Below are 18,780 nucleotides of genomic sequence, written 5' to 3'. Positions count from 1 at the left end.
AAATTTCATTGGACCTCTAAAATCCCTATGCCAGTAGGCACACACACAAGTTACAATAACAACAAAAACATCTCTGCATTGATTTGATTGATTTTATTTGTAAGGCACCAGAAGCATTTCCTTACTGCAGAAATTTCCATTTATGTATAGTAAATGTTTATGTACTTTGTCTGTTTTAATATGGAATGAAGCTACTTTATAACACTATTACTTTTACACTGTATGTTGTACAATATACATAGAATTAGGAGTTGAAAATCAAACAACCAAAAGACTTTTATAAAGCACAGAATGCTTAGAATGCTTTCAAACAAATGGCAAAAGGCAAGCAATGAATTCGGGAAGATGATGGCTTTCAGGGGTTTGGAAAGAAAAGAGGATGGGCCTCACAAGTTAAGAGACCTCTAAAACACAGACATATCATTCAAGATTGACACAAAAGCATCCATTTGCACATAAAGCTTTAGGTTTATGTATAACGTATACATACAGAACACCTGCTGCCCACCTTTATAACAAAACACTATGCATTTGGCTCAATCGGATCTTAGCTCTAAACAACTACGTAGCGACCACTTACTTGTGCCATTTTTGCCCTTTCTGAAAAAAGAAAACAAAAATGCAAGATAATAGATTAATTTGACCCTATGTAGCAAGCCACACTCATGCACATTGATAAAGTTGTGCAGTAGGATGAAATCTGGCACTTTGTCTTGTAAATACAATGGTAAAATTAAACAGGACATGCCACAATTTTTCCAATGAAAAGACCCAATTAAAAAAATGTAAAGGAAATTAAAAGCAGTTTTTTCACATTGGCACTACCACAATGCTGGTCATTTAGACTTTTCTAAACTGAAAAATTGTGTGCCATCCTCGTAAGCTAAAGGCATGTTTAGGAGGCATTATTTAATGAATGATGTTCAGGTATAGTTTGCATGTTTCTACATTATGAAGGTGGTGGATTGAATCACTATTTTGAGGGGCATTCACTAACTGATAAAAAATCCACATTTTTTTAATTTCGCCAGTGCACATTGTAACATCACATTTAAATTTACGAATTGGATGGAAAACCATTGTTATGTAATGTGTTGCATCACTCTGAATTCTACAATTTACATAAGAATGGTTTTATGAACTATTTACACAGAAATGAGTTTCAGGGGTTTTGTCTAAAATCTCTTCCTCACTAAACCGAAATATAAAAAAACAAAGATGACAGAGACAACTATTGGGACTTTGTCTGAAGACAAAGTGCGATTTGTACTTTGTCATTAAAATGCAAACAAATCTATTAGATTACTGATTTATCAGCAGGTTAGCGGTCACTTCAATATGCATTTCTTGTTTGAATGCAAACTTGTGTGGCTCTCACTGAATACATGTTAGAATCATTCTTTATGGTGGAAATTTTGTAGAATACATTACCAAACAGACACAGGACAGGATACAACTTCAATTGAAAGTGACCCTGAGGGTGTTAGTGTGGACTTGCTATGAGCTTACTGCCCCCTCTTGGTAAAATGTCATATTACACCATTGACACCATAACTTGCTTGGAGATTAATCAAATATTTGCATTCTTTTTCATTTTTAGCTTTTACCTTTAGACCACTTCAGGTAATGTAAGTTGCTTTGATTTCTTTTTTCTTTGATGGGAGTATTATATTTGTGTTTGCTATACATCTTTACTCTTTTCACATACTTCCTGTACTGCTACTAAAAGTAAAAAATAAAGGGGGAAAAAATGTTTAAAGGTGCTTCTTCGCAAATACATGTTTTTGCAATACTTTTCTCTTACAACATACCTTCTAATGCAAAAAAAAACTAAAAAACATGACGATTTAAAACCATGTACACAATCGACATGACTGGTTAAAAAAAGACAAATAATATATTTTACACGGCATCCCTTTTCACTTGGTGAGCAGGTTAGCTAGCATCTTCGTCTAATACTCTCTGTCTGAGACAGCACAAGAGTCCAACACTTCCAAACACATTAGAAATCAGGCAAACAGGTAGATAGATACAGTACGTTGAAGGGCTTTATATATATATTTTTTTCTCTTTAGCAAGCTTCATTTCAACAGTATTCATGGGTAAATCTAGCAAAAAGATGTCCAGGTCATTTTTCAACAACAAAAAAACCTAAAAAAATTATATATACAGTACTGTGCAAAAGTCTTAGGCATATAAGATGTTTCACAAAAGCATTTGTCTTAAGATGGTTATTTATATCTTCAGCTTTAGTGTCAATAGGATATATAAATGTTAGACTCCCAAACATTACTTTTGCAAATAGAAAAGATTAGAATAGAAGAACAGGGAGCCCTGCAACAGATGTCATGACCCCCACAAAGCCCCCCACTGAACATCTGAGATTGCATAAAGAGACAGAAGCAACTGAGACAGCCTAAATAGAAGAACTGTGGTGAATTGGAACATCCTATCTGCCAACAACCAAGAAAAACTGTGTCCAGGTGTAAGTAGGAGAATTGGTGCTGTTTTAAAGACAAAGGTGGTCACACCGAATATTGATTTAGCTTTTTTTATGTTTACTGGACTTTGTATGACGTTAATTGATTAATGAAAACTATTTATGTCATTATTTTTTTTTAAGAAATCCTCACTTTGAAAGTTTTTCACAAGTGCCTAAAACTTTTGCACAGTACTGTATATATATTATTTTTCACATAAAGACATTTTTAAGACTCTTAAGATTGTTTGCACTGCGCCAAATATTTTATTACCATTTTCCTCCCAAATTCTCATTACCACATGTCAAGATGTTTAACTTTTGAGGATTTTTTGGGGACTTAGCATTCCTGTAAAATTACAGTAAAAATACTGTAATAAAATTATTCTATTCAAATAGCATAAATAAAAGGCAGTCCAACAACCCGGGTTCCCACACTTTTCAACCAATGAATTTCCATGACTTTTCCATGACTTGAAAGCTAATTTCCATTCCAAAACATTTAGCCTTTCATTCTGAAAATTGCACCGAAATCACATAATCGCAAATTTGTAAAAATAAACCACAACATTGTTTTATAAAAGTTCAACTGAAAACATTCCATTTTAAATTTAATCCATACGAACATATTGTGTGAATCCTTAAATGGGCAGGGATTAGCAGCACATCGTTGTCTCTAATTGGTCAGGCAGGGCTCAACGCTAAGGATTTTTTCTACTGACCCGGTTGGGCCAGTGGTTCGGATTTTTACTTGCCCTGACAAAAAATAGCTGTTTTTACCATCATGGCTTTAAAAAATGGGAACCACTTTATATTAGGTGTCCTTAACTACTATGTACTTAACCATTTGATACAATGTACTTATTATGTACATACATGTTGTTGCATTTAATCACATTTGTAGTTACTTTGTTAACTTTACCCCTAACCCATCCCTTACCACAAAACCTAACTCTAACCCCGAACACCTAATCCTAACCCTACCTTTACTGCTAAACCTACCCATACCTCAACCTCAGTAGCACCAGATATGGGAATTTTGCCGAACAACATGTAGTTACACAATAAATACATAGTCTTGTATGTATTTAATGTTAGTACACAGTAGTTAAAGGTCATCTAATATAAAGTGTGAACCCAAAAAAAAAAAAAATTACGTTTTTAAGACAATTTCCCCCAAAATTGTATCACATTTATGATTTGCAAGATATGATTTACGCCTTATGTAACCCCATATCAGTGCTTTACAGATATAAATTCATTAATTCATCATATTAACCTCAGCCGTCCAGCCATTTACGTATGTTTTTAAGTGAAGAGTTCTGTGGAGCAAATGATGGGTTTTCTGTCACTAGTTTAGTCTTGCTGTCAACTTTTAAGCTCTGTGTAGTTTTCAAAATCAGGATCAAAGATTTAGTCACTGAGTTAAAGATTTGATTATTGGCTGAATGTTATACACATATGAATCCCTGAGAGAGGAGACCATGATACTAAATCGGTTGTGATGTGTCCAGTATATACAGTAGGTAGATATTAGGCCTAATCTGTAAATTAAGAGTGTGGATATAAACTTGAAATTAGACAACCCAAACAAGACCAACACTGACTGATACACAAAGCACAGAAAGAAAATATCTTTACAATCCAGAAACGAGAAGTGTAACAGGTGTTATGAGAAAGATATGAAGCAGACTATTTTAAATAGTCATCTTCACCCTGCAGCTGAACAGCTCTGAATATAATGATAACTGTAGTGATTTTGCTTCTATTCATATCAAATGCCTGTCGTATTAATGTTTGCATTTTGAAAAACATTACCTAAATATATAGGCCTAACTGTATTTTAGATACTGAGCAGCTCAGATTTCCAGCCACATGTATAAATGGGGTTTAACAAAGTTTATTAGGTTTTATTCAGCGCTTCATCTCTAAACAGGAATAATGATAGAAACTGCGCTTTTATTACTGTGGGAACATTACTTGCGCTGCATGGAGAGATGAGAGAGAAATGCACGGACAGAGATGGATTTACAGTCTTATAGAAATGAACTGTTGATTTCATGTGTTCCAATATGTGGATTGCTAATTTTTAACAACACGTTAAAACAAAAAAATTGGGAATTTCGTGCACTGTGGAATGTGCGGGCAATCAGGCAGTCCTTATTGTCGAGCCATGGGTCAGGTATTCTAAGTAACATGATACTTTTTAAACTCTTCACCGTGTATTTTTAATCCAGTGCAGTGTAACACCCTGATTAAATATTTTAGGACAGAGCATACTAAATTAAAATAGATTAACTCTATAAAAAAATAAAAATAAAAAAAAAATCCCAAGATTTTTTAATGACTTTGAAGATTTTATAAATTTCCATGACTTTTCCAGGCCTGGAAATCACAATTTTAAAATTCCCTGATATTTCCAGGTTTTCCATGACCGTGGGAACCCTGAACAACAAACACTAAATTGATGTATTTACATAATTTTTCATTATAATTTTTTTCCCTCATGTGACAGTAATAACGTGTGTTTTTTTGTATTACAGTAATGAAAAGTGGGGGAAATGTCCTACATTTTCATGAAAATAATGTCACAATGCAAAAAAACTAAAAGAAAATTATCCTTTTTAGGACCATTCAGCAAAAAATAATTCCTGTAAATACAGTTATATTTGCTGTATTACAGTAAAACTACTGTAATGAAATTATTCTATTTAAATCAGCTCAATTAAAGGCAGTTCATCAAATACTACAATTCAATATTCATTTACGATTTATTTATTCAATTTTTTTCGTATTACAGTAATAAGAATGATATATTTTTGCATTACATTAAAAAGTGGTAAGGGAAAAATTTCTTTAATTATCCTGAAAATGATGTTGGAATGCAAACAATCTTGATGGTCCAAAAAGGCTAAATTTTCTTTAAGCAAAATATAAAAACCTGTAAACAGTAATATTTATTTTATAGTAGAAATAGTGATAAAATGAGTCTATTAAAATCAGCTCAAATTAGAGGTATTTCAAGAAATACTTTATTATTATTGTTTTTCATTTTAATCGCATTACAGTAAGAGATATTTTTTACATTACTGTAATGAGAAGTGGGGGAAAATGTCTTTAACTGTCATGAAAATAATACTAGAATGCAAAAAATCTTAATGGTCCTAAAAACGTTACATTTTAGTTTTTCCTTTTGACTTGGGGTTAAAAAAGACCTAGACATGTGACGTTCACCCTCATAATGCTTTCTCAAGCCGCAATTGTGACCCACTTTGCAGTTTAAGGTAGAATAGATCTGCAACTTCTACAACAGGAAACGCAACAACAGACATGCCTTTGAAAAATCACAACAATCCTTTAAGTTCTAAATGGATTACGCCACAGCTACGTTTTTTGATTCAATGTTGCTTTTAGAGTTAACTGCCTTAGGCCAAAGTGCTTCTGACTCAGTTATTGTAGATTGTAGCTTTAAAAGGTGAAAGATTTTAAGAGGGAGCAAGTGAGAGGGAGAAAAAAAAGAGAAAGGGAGGGTGATTTTAACACTATTATTACTGGAAGGTCGTTGGTCCATTAACAGGTACACCATTTTCTAGACCATTTCCACTACGAGCATAAGAAATATACAATATATATAGATATATACATACACGCAGGCAAGAAAGAGTGTAAATAAAATCAAATCAAGCATCCGTAACAATAAAAATGTGGTGTATAAATACATGTATAAAGCTGGTGGAAAGAACAAGAAATAATGATGTTAGGCATCTGCAGACAGTAGCAGTGCACAAGGATAGAAAGATGGAGGGAGAGAGTGAAGGAAAAGAAAAAGGAATATAATGGTGTGAGTATCAGGAACATGTGCCTCTACGTTGAGCTCTGGATGATGACTGGATGAAAGAACGGATATGGCGGGCATCTAGTCAGACTTGTCTCCGTCTTCCTCGCGGTGGCTGTCGGAAGTCTCGCGTGTGCTCTTGTCCTCCTTAGCCATTTGGGCCTGCGAGGCCAGGATGCTGGAGAGGGAAAAGAGGCCAGAGCTGGAGGTGACCGTGGGAAGGCCGGCCGGTTGGCTCAGGCCGAGGGGGAGAGGGGTCATTGGCAGCGCCAGTCCCTGCAGCTGGGAGAGCTGGTGAGCCTGGAGCTGCTGCTACAGAATGGAGAGAGAATGTGTTGTACTGCGTTAAATTTGATGATTGTTTTCTATGTAATTATAAAACTAATTGTTTTATCTTGGATTAATTGTTTCAGCTATTCTCACTTGTAATTTGCTTTGAGAAAAAACATCTGCTAAGTAAATGTACATGTAAATGTCTCTAATATTTGACTGGAAGAGACACATTTAAAGCTGTTATATAATAGCTCATACATGTTCACCTACGACCACACATCAGTTAAACTGTTTATTAATGAGCCTTTACATTGTGCCTTAAAGGTGCACTCAGTAATTATTTCCTGATTAAAAAAGTTTAACTCCTAAAGACATGAATTGTAATTTTGCAATATATGTAGGAAATCATGACCACTCATTAAAATGAAGACTCCATTCATATCAGTAACCTTATAAAAGCTGTTTTATTCTACATGGTTAGGGGCACCCTCATGGGGGTGCCATGTTAGAATCACATGACAAGCTGAACACTACTTGCTTAATCTCAGTAACCGTCCTGTTATTTGACACTTTCAAGTAATAATGGCTGATTGTGAATACTACATTTCTATAATGGCATCTGAAACTGAAAACTATTGATTTTAAATGATGCTGCATCCAAGTCACTAGGTGTCAGTGTAAGTCCAAGATGACACAAAGACAAAAGTTACTGAGTGCACCTTTAAAGCATCCCATGGTAAAATCAAAGCAATTTTAATTTATTTTTATTTAGCTTAAATTATTTAATTCATAAAATTATTTTAATAAATTAAAATAATTGTAATTATTTTGTCAGTATAACTTGTTAACTTAATACAAACTGTTGTGATTAATGAGCCATCATATACAGGTGGTTCTTCAACTTCAGCCAATTCCATGTCCCAGGGGCTGATTTTTTTTATTGATTATAATTATAAGATTTCAATATTTATTGTGTTTAATGACTCCTGGTATTTTTATTTTTACTATGACTGTCCAACAACTGTTTTGCCGTCATTTTCACCACACCAACTAATTTTGCCCCTAATACAATTGGTTTAATTTTTTCAAAAGTAAAATGTACTTGTTGACCAAGCTGACAAAATTGTTAGTGAAGAGCATGTTTGCAATAAAATATGTAAAAAGTGTCATTTGAAGAAATCAAAGAAATTTCAAGGTAACAATGCACACTAAATGAAATTAAAATTGAAAAGAGACAGTTAAAATTCACAAACTACTCAGTGTGAAAGTAAATTCCACAGCAACAACACATAAAACTCATCAATAACGCCCCCTCCTTTATACATAATTAAACTGCCATAAACTCATATGCATTTCCACAAGCTTAGGCTATAAACCTGTACATGTGCACCCACACACATGTAAAACCTACCCGTATGATAGAGTTCATCTCTGGTGGGGTGACCTGTTTGGCCCTCTCTATCGCCCCCAGGACCTGCTGCTGGTGCTGAAACAGACAAATCATGGCAGTTCATGGCACCTCATCGCATACAGTATGTATTGTAGTATTCACTATCTAATTTAAAACATATTCAAATCAGAGTGTTAACTCCAAATGTACAGTAAAATCAATCAAATAAAATACAGATAATAAATATGCAATATGGCAAATCAACATTTAACTCTGACTCATTGTGAACATTTACAAATGACATGCTACTAAATCTGTAAATGTTCAGGTAAAGGAATATCTCTTTCTGTACCTCTTGAGATAGGTAAGGCAAGACTTGAGCACAGATCCCGTTTAATCTCTTCACGGTCTCTGCCTGCAGGGAGAAAGAAACACACACAAACACACACACACACACACACAGCTCAGCAAATTACACGCGTGCACACAGAGCTCAGCAAATTACACACACACACACACACACACACACACACACACACACACACACACAGCTCAGCAAATTCTTCCATTTCAAAGCAGCCAAAATCCCCACTCAGTCCCCAAAATATAAGCAGTCCTCCACAATATCATCTTATTACGTACGTGCACCTCAGTACTGACAATTTTAATGTGATGCACCACTAGCGTCACCAAACAGAACTGTAAAAAAAAAAAAAAAAAAAAAAACTGTTTTCAAACACATTCCAGAAAACACCCTGTCTTCCCTTGGTTGTACAAACAGACATTGCCACCCCAAACTCACAGCATTGGTCGAGTCAAGGTTGCCGTGTTGGGGTCAATGGCCCCCTCAAAAAAAAACAGGAATGTTTTAATAGCACCAAAGAGTTCCACTTTTAAGTGAACTCAACCTTCAAATAACTTACTAATAGCTGACTGCATATTTAAATGGGATACGAGAAATAATTTTAACATTGTAACAAATGACACAAATGGCGTTTAAAGTAAAACTGTACACTAAAATAGCAGTCAACTGATATTAGTTTTCAATGGCCGATGTAGATACACAGGAATATGAAGTGGCTGATTGTGGATATAATGCTGATATACTTTATATGTGATTGAGGCTAATACAACTTTATATAGTAATTAAGATATGCACATTCATGCTGTACACATATGCCAATATTAAACTTTTATACGCAATATTTTGAGCAGAACATTTTTAACATATTTTAGGGCTGGAATCAATAGTTTTTTTAAAAAACTAATTAAATCGCACAGTTTTCTGTAATTAATCGGGATTAATCGCAATTAAATTATGGTACATGATACATTACAACAAACATTAAAAAAATCATCATAAATATATTAAATTTATACTTTGTCGTAAAGAACTCGCAAGAAATTGGTTAGTCATCATTTATTTGAAATAAAATAAATAAATAAATATATATATATATTACACACACACACACACACACACACACACACACACACACACACACACACACAGTAGTTGCACATTTACAGGCGATGTGAAGAGATGCAGCAGTTTGCTCGTTATGACTGGTTCACGCGAAGTCTCTATTGTCCGTGCAGTAAATCCGCTCCCGTGTTTATAACGCCTGGGACATGCGTCGCATGTGATGAAACATGCACTGCTCCACACAATTATTTTCTATGCTAGGATGTGCAGTTGTGTGGAGTGTGTACCTGAATATGTATATATGCCAATTAGCCACAGAATGTGGGGAAAAACATTAGTGAAGTTTCACCCATTGTACAAAGGTGCCTGGGTTTGTTCCAGACAGGCAGCAGGCGCCCCACCCTATTCCTAACCAAATGGTGCCAGTAAGGCTGAGTAGCCTGCCAGGAACAACTCGAGACATCTTTCTCCCATTTCACGAAGGCTCAGGAAGGGGAATACGGATAGAGCATTAATTGCGTAAAAATTTACACGTTAAACAAAATCTACTAAATCACGGAAATTAACACGTTACATTTCCTAGCACTAAAATATTTATTTTAACCCTTAAACGCATACCTCGGGTCTTTAGAGACCCAGGACCTCATTACACCCCCTGTACCTCATCCTCATCTATTTCTTCAGTATTTCTCAATCTATCTCTTGTAAAGAGTATAGCACAACATATATAATATATATAATGTGTATAGGGTCTTTAGTGACCCAAGGTATGTAAGTGTGTCTGTGTTTTTTTTGCACTTACATAAATTATATATTTATGATTATTTGATATCTATTTATGTTTACTATCACAGGATATCTATTTATTACTAGAGAAATTAGTACTATATTCATACATATAAAAACAATACTATATCACATTGACGTTCTGTGGAACAATGAATTATCAACAATAGTGAATTATCAGTATCCCATATGTGACAACATACATATTTTACATGTTATTTCTTACTCAAGGTGGTGCTGATGTTTCAATGATTGATTTTATTTACATTTGACATTGCTAGCGGACGTAAAAACAACACTGAAGTAAACTATAGCAAGTGTAACACTTGAACAGTATGAGCTGACTACAGTCATTTGGGTGTACAACTGAAATAATGTTGTGCATCTATTTAGACTCAATAAGTGCCTGAGAAAATACATCTGTGTAATGTATGTGTAATTTATGTGTAGCTTATGTATATCTTCGTTGTAGGTTATTTGTTATGTGTAGCTCAGTATGTGTTTGACAGCCAGTTGCATCTCATGAATTTTAAGTGTGAATGTCATGAGTCCTGTTCTAGATTTGTCCAGATTTGTTGCAGTATCTCTTAGATTTATGAAAAATAAAACATCAACATATATCAAAATATATTTTAATTTATTTTTTTCTAATTGTCTTGAAAACATTTTTAAAATTCAACACTATCTGGGCATTTTGGACATCCATTTTTGATAGATGTAAGTGCCAGGTCTCTAAAGACCCGAATATTTAAGAGTGTTTGGGAAAATTACCATGGATTTTAGGGTAAACAAAAATGTTTGGAAATAGAAATTGTACATTTTCCAATGACTAGGCTGTAGATATATCATATAACTGCAACTAGGGATAGTTAACGTTTCCATTAATCGTCTAAGCGGGCACCGTTTTCGGCCAATGTGATCATTTCCAAATATTGGCCAAACATCAGCCAATTTATTATAATATATTGGTCTATCATTACACTAAAACTATTAGTAGATTATTATATTGAAACTAGGAATAGTTAACGTTTCCGTTAATCACCCAAGCAAGCGCAGTTCTCAGTCGATGCAGGTCATTTCCAAAAATCAGACAATTTATCAGCATGGCTGATATCCTGGTCTATAATCGCACTAAAACTACTGGTAGATTATAGAACAGAATATAGGAATAGTTAATGTTCCTGTTAATCAGCCAAGGGGCACAGTTCTCAGCCAATACCGATAATTTCCAAATATAGGCCAAACATCTGCCAATTTATCAGTCTGGTCCGGTCTATCATTACACTAAAACTATTGGTAGACTACAGAATTGAAACTCTAAATAGTTAACATTTCCGTTACTCGGCCAAAGGGTACAAACAGTTGCCATCTTTCTTGCATTTAGTTAATAAAACTAAAGGAGGATTGAAGGAGAAAAAGGGGAGAGAGAGCTCATGTCAGGCAAGTGTGATTTTTCCAAGTACTGAAAAATCCTGCAAGAGCTCAAGAAAAAAATTTAGAGAGAAAAAGAGAGAGAGAGTGAGAGAAAAGAGGAGTGTGAAATGAAATGACTGCATACCAAGCACTGGCGTGGCTTATTCTATGCATTAATGCCCTGTATATCTCTCTCTCTTTCCTTTGCTGGCTGATGTTTTTAAACATATTTCACCTGTGTCACATAAAGGGGCAGCGACTGATGAATTGTGTTCTTGAGACTGGGTGAGGCGGCAGCAATGGCGCGTGCCTAGATCGGCACAGACGTGCAGTCTGTCCATCTTTGCGCCCCTGCCACTGAAAATCACATTCAGCCACTGTCTGTGTGGCTTAAGGCACGGGTATACTTAGTTTTTCTGCATTCCAGATTGGATTTTGCCCGGTCGACCATGTTGCCTCTCAAAGCGAATATGAACGCGTTCAACGCATGCACACTATAACTGCTTTGTGATACATTTTTTGTAGTCAATGGCAGGCGCATGAGCCAACGATGCGCACAGAGGACTGTCCGTGTGTCGAGAAATCTGCACAGACTGTGCTGATGATGAAATTTGCATCATGCATACTGTGCGCTGAGCGATCAGCAATGTGCACAACCTGAGTATATTTTGGCCTTTATACATATGACACTATAGAGATTATAAAGATTAGACCCAAACTTGTTGGTGTGGTCCTCATTTGGTATAAATTGTAAAATCAAGCCATTTAAAATCATTGCATGATTCAAAGGTGGAATAAAACATTTTTATTGTAGGACTTTATAAAGTGCAACCAACATTTTGTTGCATTGAAGCATCATACTTTGCACTGTTTATACACACAATCCATTCTGTGTTAATGTTTAAGTTAGATACAGGCCACATGAAAGAGGTTTATATTGGAAAAACAGTATCAGGTTTTCCAACTAGTCATGAAGGTTCATTTCCTTTAGACTCCCATTCATATTTCAATGATTTTTAGGCACCGCTGACCATCAAATTTGTCACATTTTCAATAATAATATGAAATAATTATCACTGATGCATCTTCTCATATTCGCTTACACTGTTACCTTAAGAATTGAAAACAACAGCTCTTTACTCTGACAAAAATTCTTCAGACAGGTCAAGCTTCATAACACATGATGATATAGTTTTAAGTTCTCTAACTCCTTGCCAATTAGATCACTGAGCCTACTTTAATACGCTGTTCCTACTTTTTTTTTTAAGCCAATATGCCAAATTTCAACAGATTAAATGCTGTGTAAAGACATGGGTTTAAAGTGACGTTACTGCTGAGAACATCAGAAACAACAACCAAAAGAGTGTAATCAAACAGTATGCTATGAAAAATACATTTTTGTACATATTCCTGGTTAAGGTACAGTAACTACAAGTGTGGTATACCATTGACACATCTGTGTAAAGAAACGTATGTACCAGCAATGCATTCAGTAATGTTCAGCAATGATGAAATTTGAAATATGTATGCATGAAGAGCCTCCAAGAAAGGTGTGGAATTTGTTATCTTAGACTAGTTAAGTGAAAAAGACGCAGACTCACCTGCTTGTGCATTTCAATGTTCAGCCCATAAGACATCTCATAGTACTGCAAAGAAAAAATAGTTAGATAAGAATACACTCTTTTACATCTCTTATTAGAAAAACTGAACAGGACCACAACATAACAGATGTGCAGGCGTATGGGTGCGTGTACTAATTGCTAAAGCAGAGATTCTCAAACTTTGATGTTGCAACTCTAAATGGGGTTGTGGGAGAATTCTATTAACTTCTTTATAGTATTTTATAATTATTTTTATATTATTTTATCATTTTCATCCACAGTTTTTCATGACCAACCACTTGGCAGCATCATGATGATTTTGACTGCCACTAGACTGTTTTCTGGTTCCAGTCTCCATAAGAAGTAAAAACTACTGAAACCAGCGATCCAGATGGAGAACAACAACTATTTTTAAGTGTGTACGCTGTGATAACAACCTGAAGTAGTTAACGATATCAACGTAACTAACCTTGGGCCATCGCTTCATGTCAACTACCCACTCCTAAAACTTAGACGAGCGAGGCACTCTCAAAAGAGAATCATCAAAACTCTGTAAATCGGCACTGTGGAGCCACATGCTTTTTTACTTGGCAATTTTCACCTATTAAATAAGCTAAACATTACATCATCTGCTAAAACATATGCCGATGTGAGTAAAAACACTGGAGGAGGAACATTTCCACATTTAGGAAAAAGGCAGATAGCCATAGGCTGCAACAATACAGTACAATAAATGTGCAGCTTCTCTTCTGCTTAAGATATTACATGAAATGTAGGCTACAACGTGACCTGGAAGTAAAGGTAAACTTAAAATATCCACACCCGTACATTCCTAGAGAAATTTTGGTTTGCCGCAAAAGGAGAATACGCAGAAGTTTGGTATTGGTGTGAGGCAGGACTCAGGATTCTTTTTGCATCAAGACCAAATACCAGTTCAAGTAGATACGTAATTATGCCTCAGAGATACTTAAGTGAATAGCTTAATTCTGAGTGACATAGTTGGGGATGTGGGATCACCAGAATTTTCTAACCTAAAAAATGGGTAGAGGACCAAAAAAGGTTGAGAACCTCCTGTTCTAAAGTGTTCACCTTGCTGATCTCCCAAACGTCTACAAGTAGACTCAACTACAACACAACCTCAGCAAATAAACGAGATTGTGGAGCGCCACAGACGGAGCCAGAGTTGAATTCAGAGTCAGCTTTGCCAAGCAGCAGTGGGTCCCTAAAGCAATTACCACCCACGCAAAACAGAAGCCCACCCTCCCCATCTTATTAGCGAGAAGGAAGGGGGGGGGTAAGGGGGCGCTCTGGCTGATGCACGTGAGAGCAACGCTGCACAGATTAAATGAGATTAAGCAGCTCGATGGATCAATTAGAAGTGGAATATCAGACGGCAACACGGGACCCGACCTGCAGACAACGAGGTTAGAGGAGGTGGAAAGAGCAGGGAAATATCAATGGTGGGGGTTGGAAAGAAAGAGAGAGGAAAATATGGACAAAAGAAAAAAAGGTAGACAAGGTAAAGGGGGAGGACAATGGAGGGATTAAAAGACTAGCAGAGAGAAGACCCATAAAGCCATAATAAGAGCAACAGAATGACTAGCGAGTAGGGATAGGTCACGATAGTAGAGTCGTCCAACAACAACAACAACAACAAGCAGATATTTTAAGTTGCTGTGCTTTAACTAGCGTGCAGACAGTGTGTTGTGCTTTCAGCTGTTAGAAAATTTGCGTTCATCCCCTTTTAAGCACCGATGCAACAGCCATACACAATCAGACAGACATTATGGCCATTGTGTCGCTTTGTGCATTGTTTCAGGAGCATGAGCGTTGTTTTAAAATGCCGTATAAAGTTAAATATAGTAGAATAATACAAATTTAAGAAATGCATTCTGCTCCATTATGCTCCATCTAGCTATTTTTGAACGCAAGAACGCCCCCTATGAAACGCGTCCGATCGGTGCCAGATAAACAAGAAAACCAGCCTAATTATACACAGCTTTCTTAAAGGAATAGTTCACCCAAAATTAAAATTCTGTCATCATTTATTCACCCCATCATGTTGTTCAAAAACCATATGACTTTCTTTTTTCCGTCATACAGGTTTGGAATGCTATGAGAGAGCGTAAATGACAGAATTTTACATTTTTGGGTGAACTTTACCTTTAAAATTATTCACAACCCAACTACCGAGAAACAAACAAAGAATACAGAGAAGACACAATGAAAACAGACAGGTAAGGGTTAGGTTAGCTCCTTGTGGATGTGAATATTTTGGGCACATCCCTCTAGAGGAGAGTGTTCTATGCAGACTTACCATGATATAATGACGTTGCATTTCTGATTTCTCGCTGGCCAGCTTGTCACATTCGAGCTTCAGACTAGAGACAGCAGACAAAGAACACTGGTGAAACAATGTATACACAAGACATGTACTATACAATTTGAGTTTTCAGAAGTTACACAGCTTGAGACTTTTATTTTGTGGCTTTTGCCACTTTTTATTGGCCATTACAGTAGAGCTGGTACTGGAAATGAGTGTCGTTGTCGCAACTAAGAACTACTCTGAAGCGTAAAGTGTTTCATTAATTTCTGCGCCACTAGCATCACCAAATTTAAAAGTAAACAATTACAAAAGAAATGAAAATATTGAAATAAACCTATAACAGATTTTTTATTATAGATTTTTATTGTTCAGTTGTTGCAGCCCTGCACAAAATTTGTAGGGGAAAAAGTGGGGGGAAAGGAATCAGGACACGACACAGGCTGGAATCAAACCTACATTTCCCACATGAGCACCATGGCTAAACTGTAGTGCTTGTAGAGTATGTGTGCTATCTTCTAGGTCATGGCTCCTGCCTTAAAGAGATTTCTGTGTTCAATACAAGTCAAGCTCTATTGAAAGCATTTTTGGCATAATCTTGATTAACACAAAAAATTATTTAGACTCTTCCCTACTTTTCTTTAAAAAAAGCAGCAGCAAAAATGGAGGTTACAGTGAGGCACTTACAATGGAAGTGAATGGGGCCAATTTTTGAAGGTAGAAATGTGAAGTTTATAATTTTATAAAAGCACTTCAATTAATTCTTAATTAAAAAACTTGAGTATTATGTGAGCTGTAAAGTTCTTTAAATCATCGATTTTACGGTCGTTTTTATGGTTTTAGGGTTTACAGTGTTATGTCACCATGGCAACAAAGTTGTAAAATTGGATTTAACTTGACAGAGAAAAGGTTAGCAAGTGATTTTATCACACAAAAATCATGTTGATGCATATTGTTTACGTCTTGTGGCTATACTTTTGAAAGAGTATTTTAAATTTGCAAAATTGGCTCCCATTCACTTCCATTGTAAGTGCCTCACTGTTAACCAGATTTATGCATTTATATATATATATATATATATATATATATATATATATATATATATATATATATATATATATAGATAGATAGATAGATAGATATTGAAGGAACAAGTCGAAAATTAATTTCAAGGTAACCAGTATTATGCCGCAAATGCTGTTAATTTGGCATAATTTGTATTGAACCCTGAATAGTCCTTTAAGAGACTTTATCATGCAAGTCTATTGTTCGCCATTACTTCTTTTGTTCCCAAAGAAAACAAAGACGTGGAATTTCCATCAAAGTGAAAAATCTAAATCAATTAGCAGTTCCATATGGAAAACAATTTCGCTCTGAGTTGAACTGGAATGGATCCAGCGTTCATAAGAAAGCAAGCCAAGAGAAAGTGTCTCATCTATATAAGAACAAAGTAACAGTCCTTTAATTCAACACAAGAGGGTTCGATGGCGTATGACAGCCAGGCTGTGTCTCTTCATGCCTCTCCAGTCTGCTGCCTCCACTTATCCCAAAAAAGGAAAAAAACTCTGCTGCTATGACTGTGTAACATATATTGGGGGTTGTCATGGTGACCATCCTCCCTGCTGCCAGGCTACCTGTGATTGGTCATGACAGCCACTGATTGGCCGAGACCTCCTGAAGGTTCAAAAGATGCTCTCGAATAAAAAGACAAAAAAAAAAAACGACACGTTGATGGAGTTTTATTGCTGTTCCTTTCCGCCTCCAAATCACTCCTGCTGTTAGACATATTTTGATTTATGTATTCCCTGATCTATTTATGCATTTGTAGACAGGAGCGACAGCTCAGGCTCTGGGGACCGCCTGCAGTACATTTCCTTTAAAAGGCAGAACGCGGCGCCAAAAAAAGGCCCTTGTCTTTTGAATCTCAATTGAAGTCAACAGCGGTGAATGCGCGCTCAGAATACACATGCAAAATGTAGCGCCTATTCTTCTATGTACCAGGGTTAAATGAGGGTTTGCTCATTGTCATGGGAATAGGGATGGAAAGACGTTGCCTTACAGATGGGGCCGTAGCTGCGCCTTTGTGTCTTTTTAAAGAGTCTTCAGGGGTCTTCTACAAAAGTCAAGGCATCAGACAGATCACAGTAGCCTTTCCGTGTTAATCGGCAAGGGAAACGAGACATTGGGGGCCGCTTGTTAGATTCACTCAAAGCGATGAAAAAACATGCCTGCTAATGGCGAGTTTAGTCGCACAACTTTGTAGAGTGCTTCCTTAAGGTATTAAATGTGTGTGTACCTGTGGTATTGTGCTTGGAGGAACTGGAACTCGTCCTTGATGCGGTCGCAGGAGTCTGACGTTGTGAACTTTAGCTGTTGCGATGAAGCCTGCAACGAAACCAGTTTACAGCAGTCAAAAGCATTATTCAGTGCATGTACATATTAAAGGGATAGTACACCCAAAAATGAATATTGTGCAAAGGAGAATGTTAGGCAGAATGTTAGCCAATATGCCAAAGTTTTCCGCGTGCCATACGTCTCTGCTCAGTGCGCATAACGCAGATTTCATCATCAGCACAGAACACACAGACTGTTCGAGCGCATAATATTATGCAAGTTTTGATCATAATTTGTGCTCTATGGTATGCTTGTGTAGGAACTACAAATAAATAAAGGATAGGGTATTTTACTCACAAAGAACTCTTATGATAGAACAGTGATGCTTCTTATACAAAATATTATACTCATTTATTCACATTTTTATCTATTTGACATCCATTCAGAGGCACTGCAAAGAACATATAGATCTGCTTCTGAGTGTTGGGTGTGAGTGTGACCCATCACAATAATCAGAATCAGATTACATTTTATCACTTTATTAAGTGATGCAAGGAATTGCTCTTTATAGCTATACAATTATAACTTCTGTTCTATTGTTACTTGCGTTACAAATACGATTTTAATTTGATCAAAATTATTGCGCTTAATTTTACAAGAACAAGTACATGAGTAAAGTATCTACCCTGATGTCAATCCTTTAATAAATGCATCATTCTTTCTGTGGGGCACTTCATCCTTGGAAATAAGGAGTATTCCAAACATCTGTTGATCTCTGCCAGTGGATGAAGCTGATGGTGACAGGCAGCACAGAACGCACTAGCAGAGACAAAGCGCTGTGAATAGCGGATGCATCTGATGGTGACATCCAGTGCCCAGAATATGAATTTCATATAATTTCTCCATAGCGGGCCTAATTC

General features: G+C 36.1%; 2 protein-coding genes across 2 annotated transcripts in view; both read right to left on the bottom strand.

Moving 5' to 3' along the window:
* Positions 1 to 18,780, bottom strand: part of LOC127439298 (C2 calcium-dependent domain-containing protein 4C-like) — a 416,605-nt gene that overhangs the window by 206,457 nt on the left and 191,368 nt on the right. The gene's annotated exons all lie outside the window — the stretch shown is intronic.
* The window catches only part of LOC127439318 (TLE family member 5-like), a 47,565-nt gene continuing 28,863 nt past the window's right edge, over positions 79 to 18,780 (bottom strand). The window contains exons 2-7 of the mRNA XM_051695594.1: positions 17,823 to 17,911; positions 15,521 to 15,584; positions 13,204 to 13,248; positions 8,330 to 8,392; positions 7,999 to 8,073; positions 79 to 6,626 (exon numbers count right to left, since the gene is read on the bottom strand). Coding sequence (XP_051551554.1) covers positions 6,396 to 6,626; positions 7,999 to 8,073; positions 8,330 to 8,392; positions 13,204 to 13,248; positions 15,521 to 15,584; positions 17,823 to 17,911 — 567 coding nt within the window. The 3' untranslated portion in view covers positions 79 to 6,395. The remainder of the gene's footprint in view (positions 6,627 to 7,998; positions 8,074 to 8,329; positions 8,393 to 13,203; positions 13,249 to 15,520; positions 15,585 to 17,822; positions 17,912 to 18,780) is intronic.

This window comes from Myxocyprinus asiaticus, chromosome 50 (assembly GCF_019703515.2).
Source record: "Myxocyprinus asiaticus isolate MX2 ecotype Aquarium Trade chromosome 50, UBuf_Myxa_2, whole genome shotgun sequence".
Taxonomy (NCBI): domain Eukaryota; kingdom Metazoa; phylum Chordata; class Actinopteri; order Cypriniformes; family Catostomidae; genus Myxocyprinus; species Myxocyprinus asiaticus.
The sequence above is the reverse complement of the archived record's forward strand: the minus strand, read 5'-3'. Positions and strand labels throughout refer to the sequence as shown.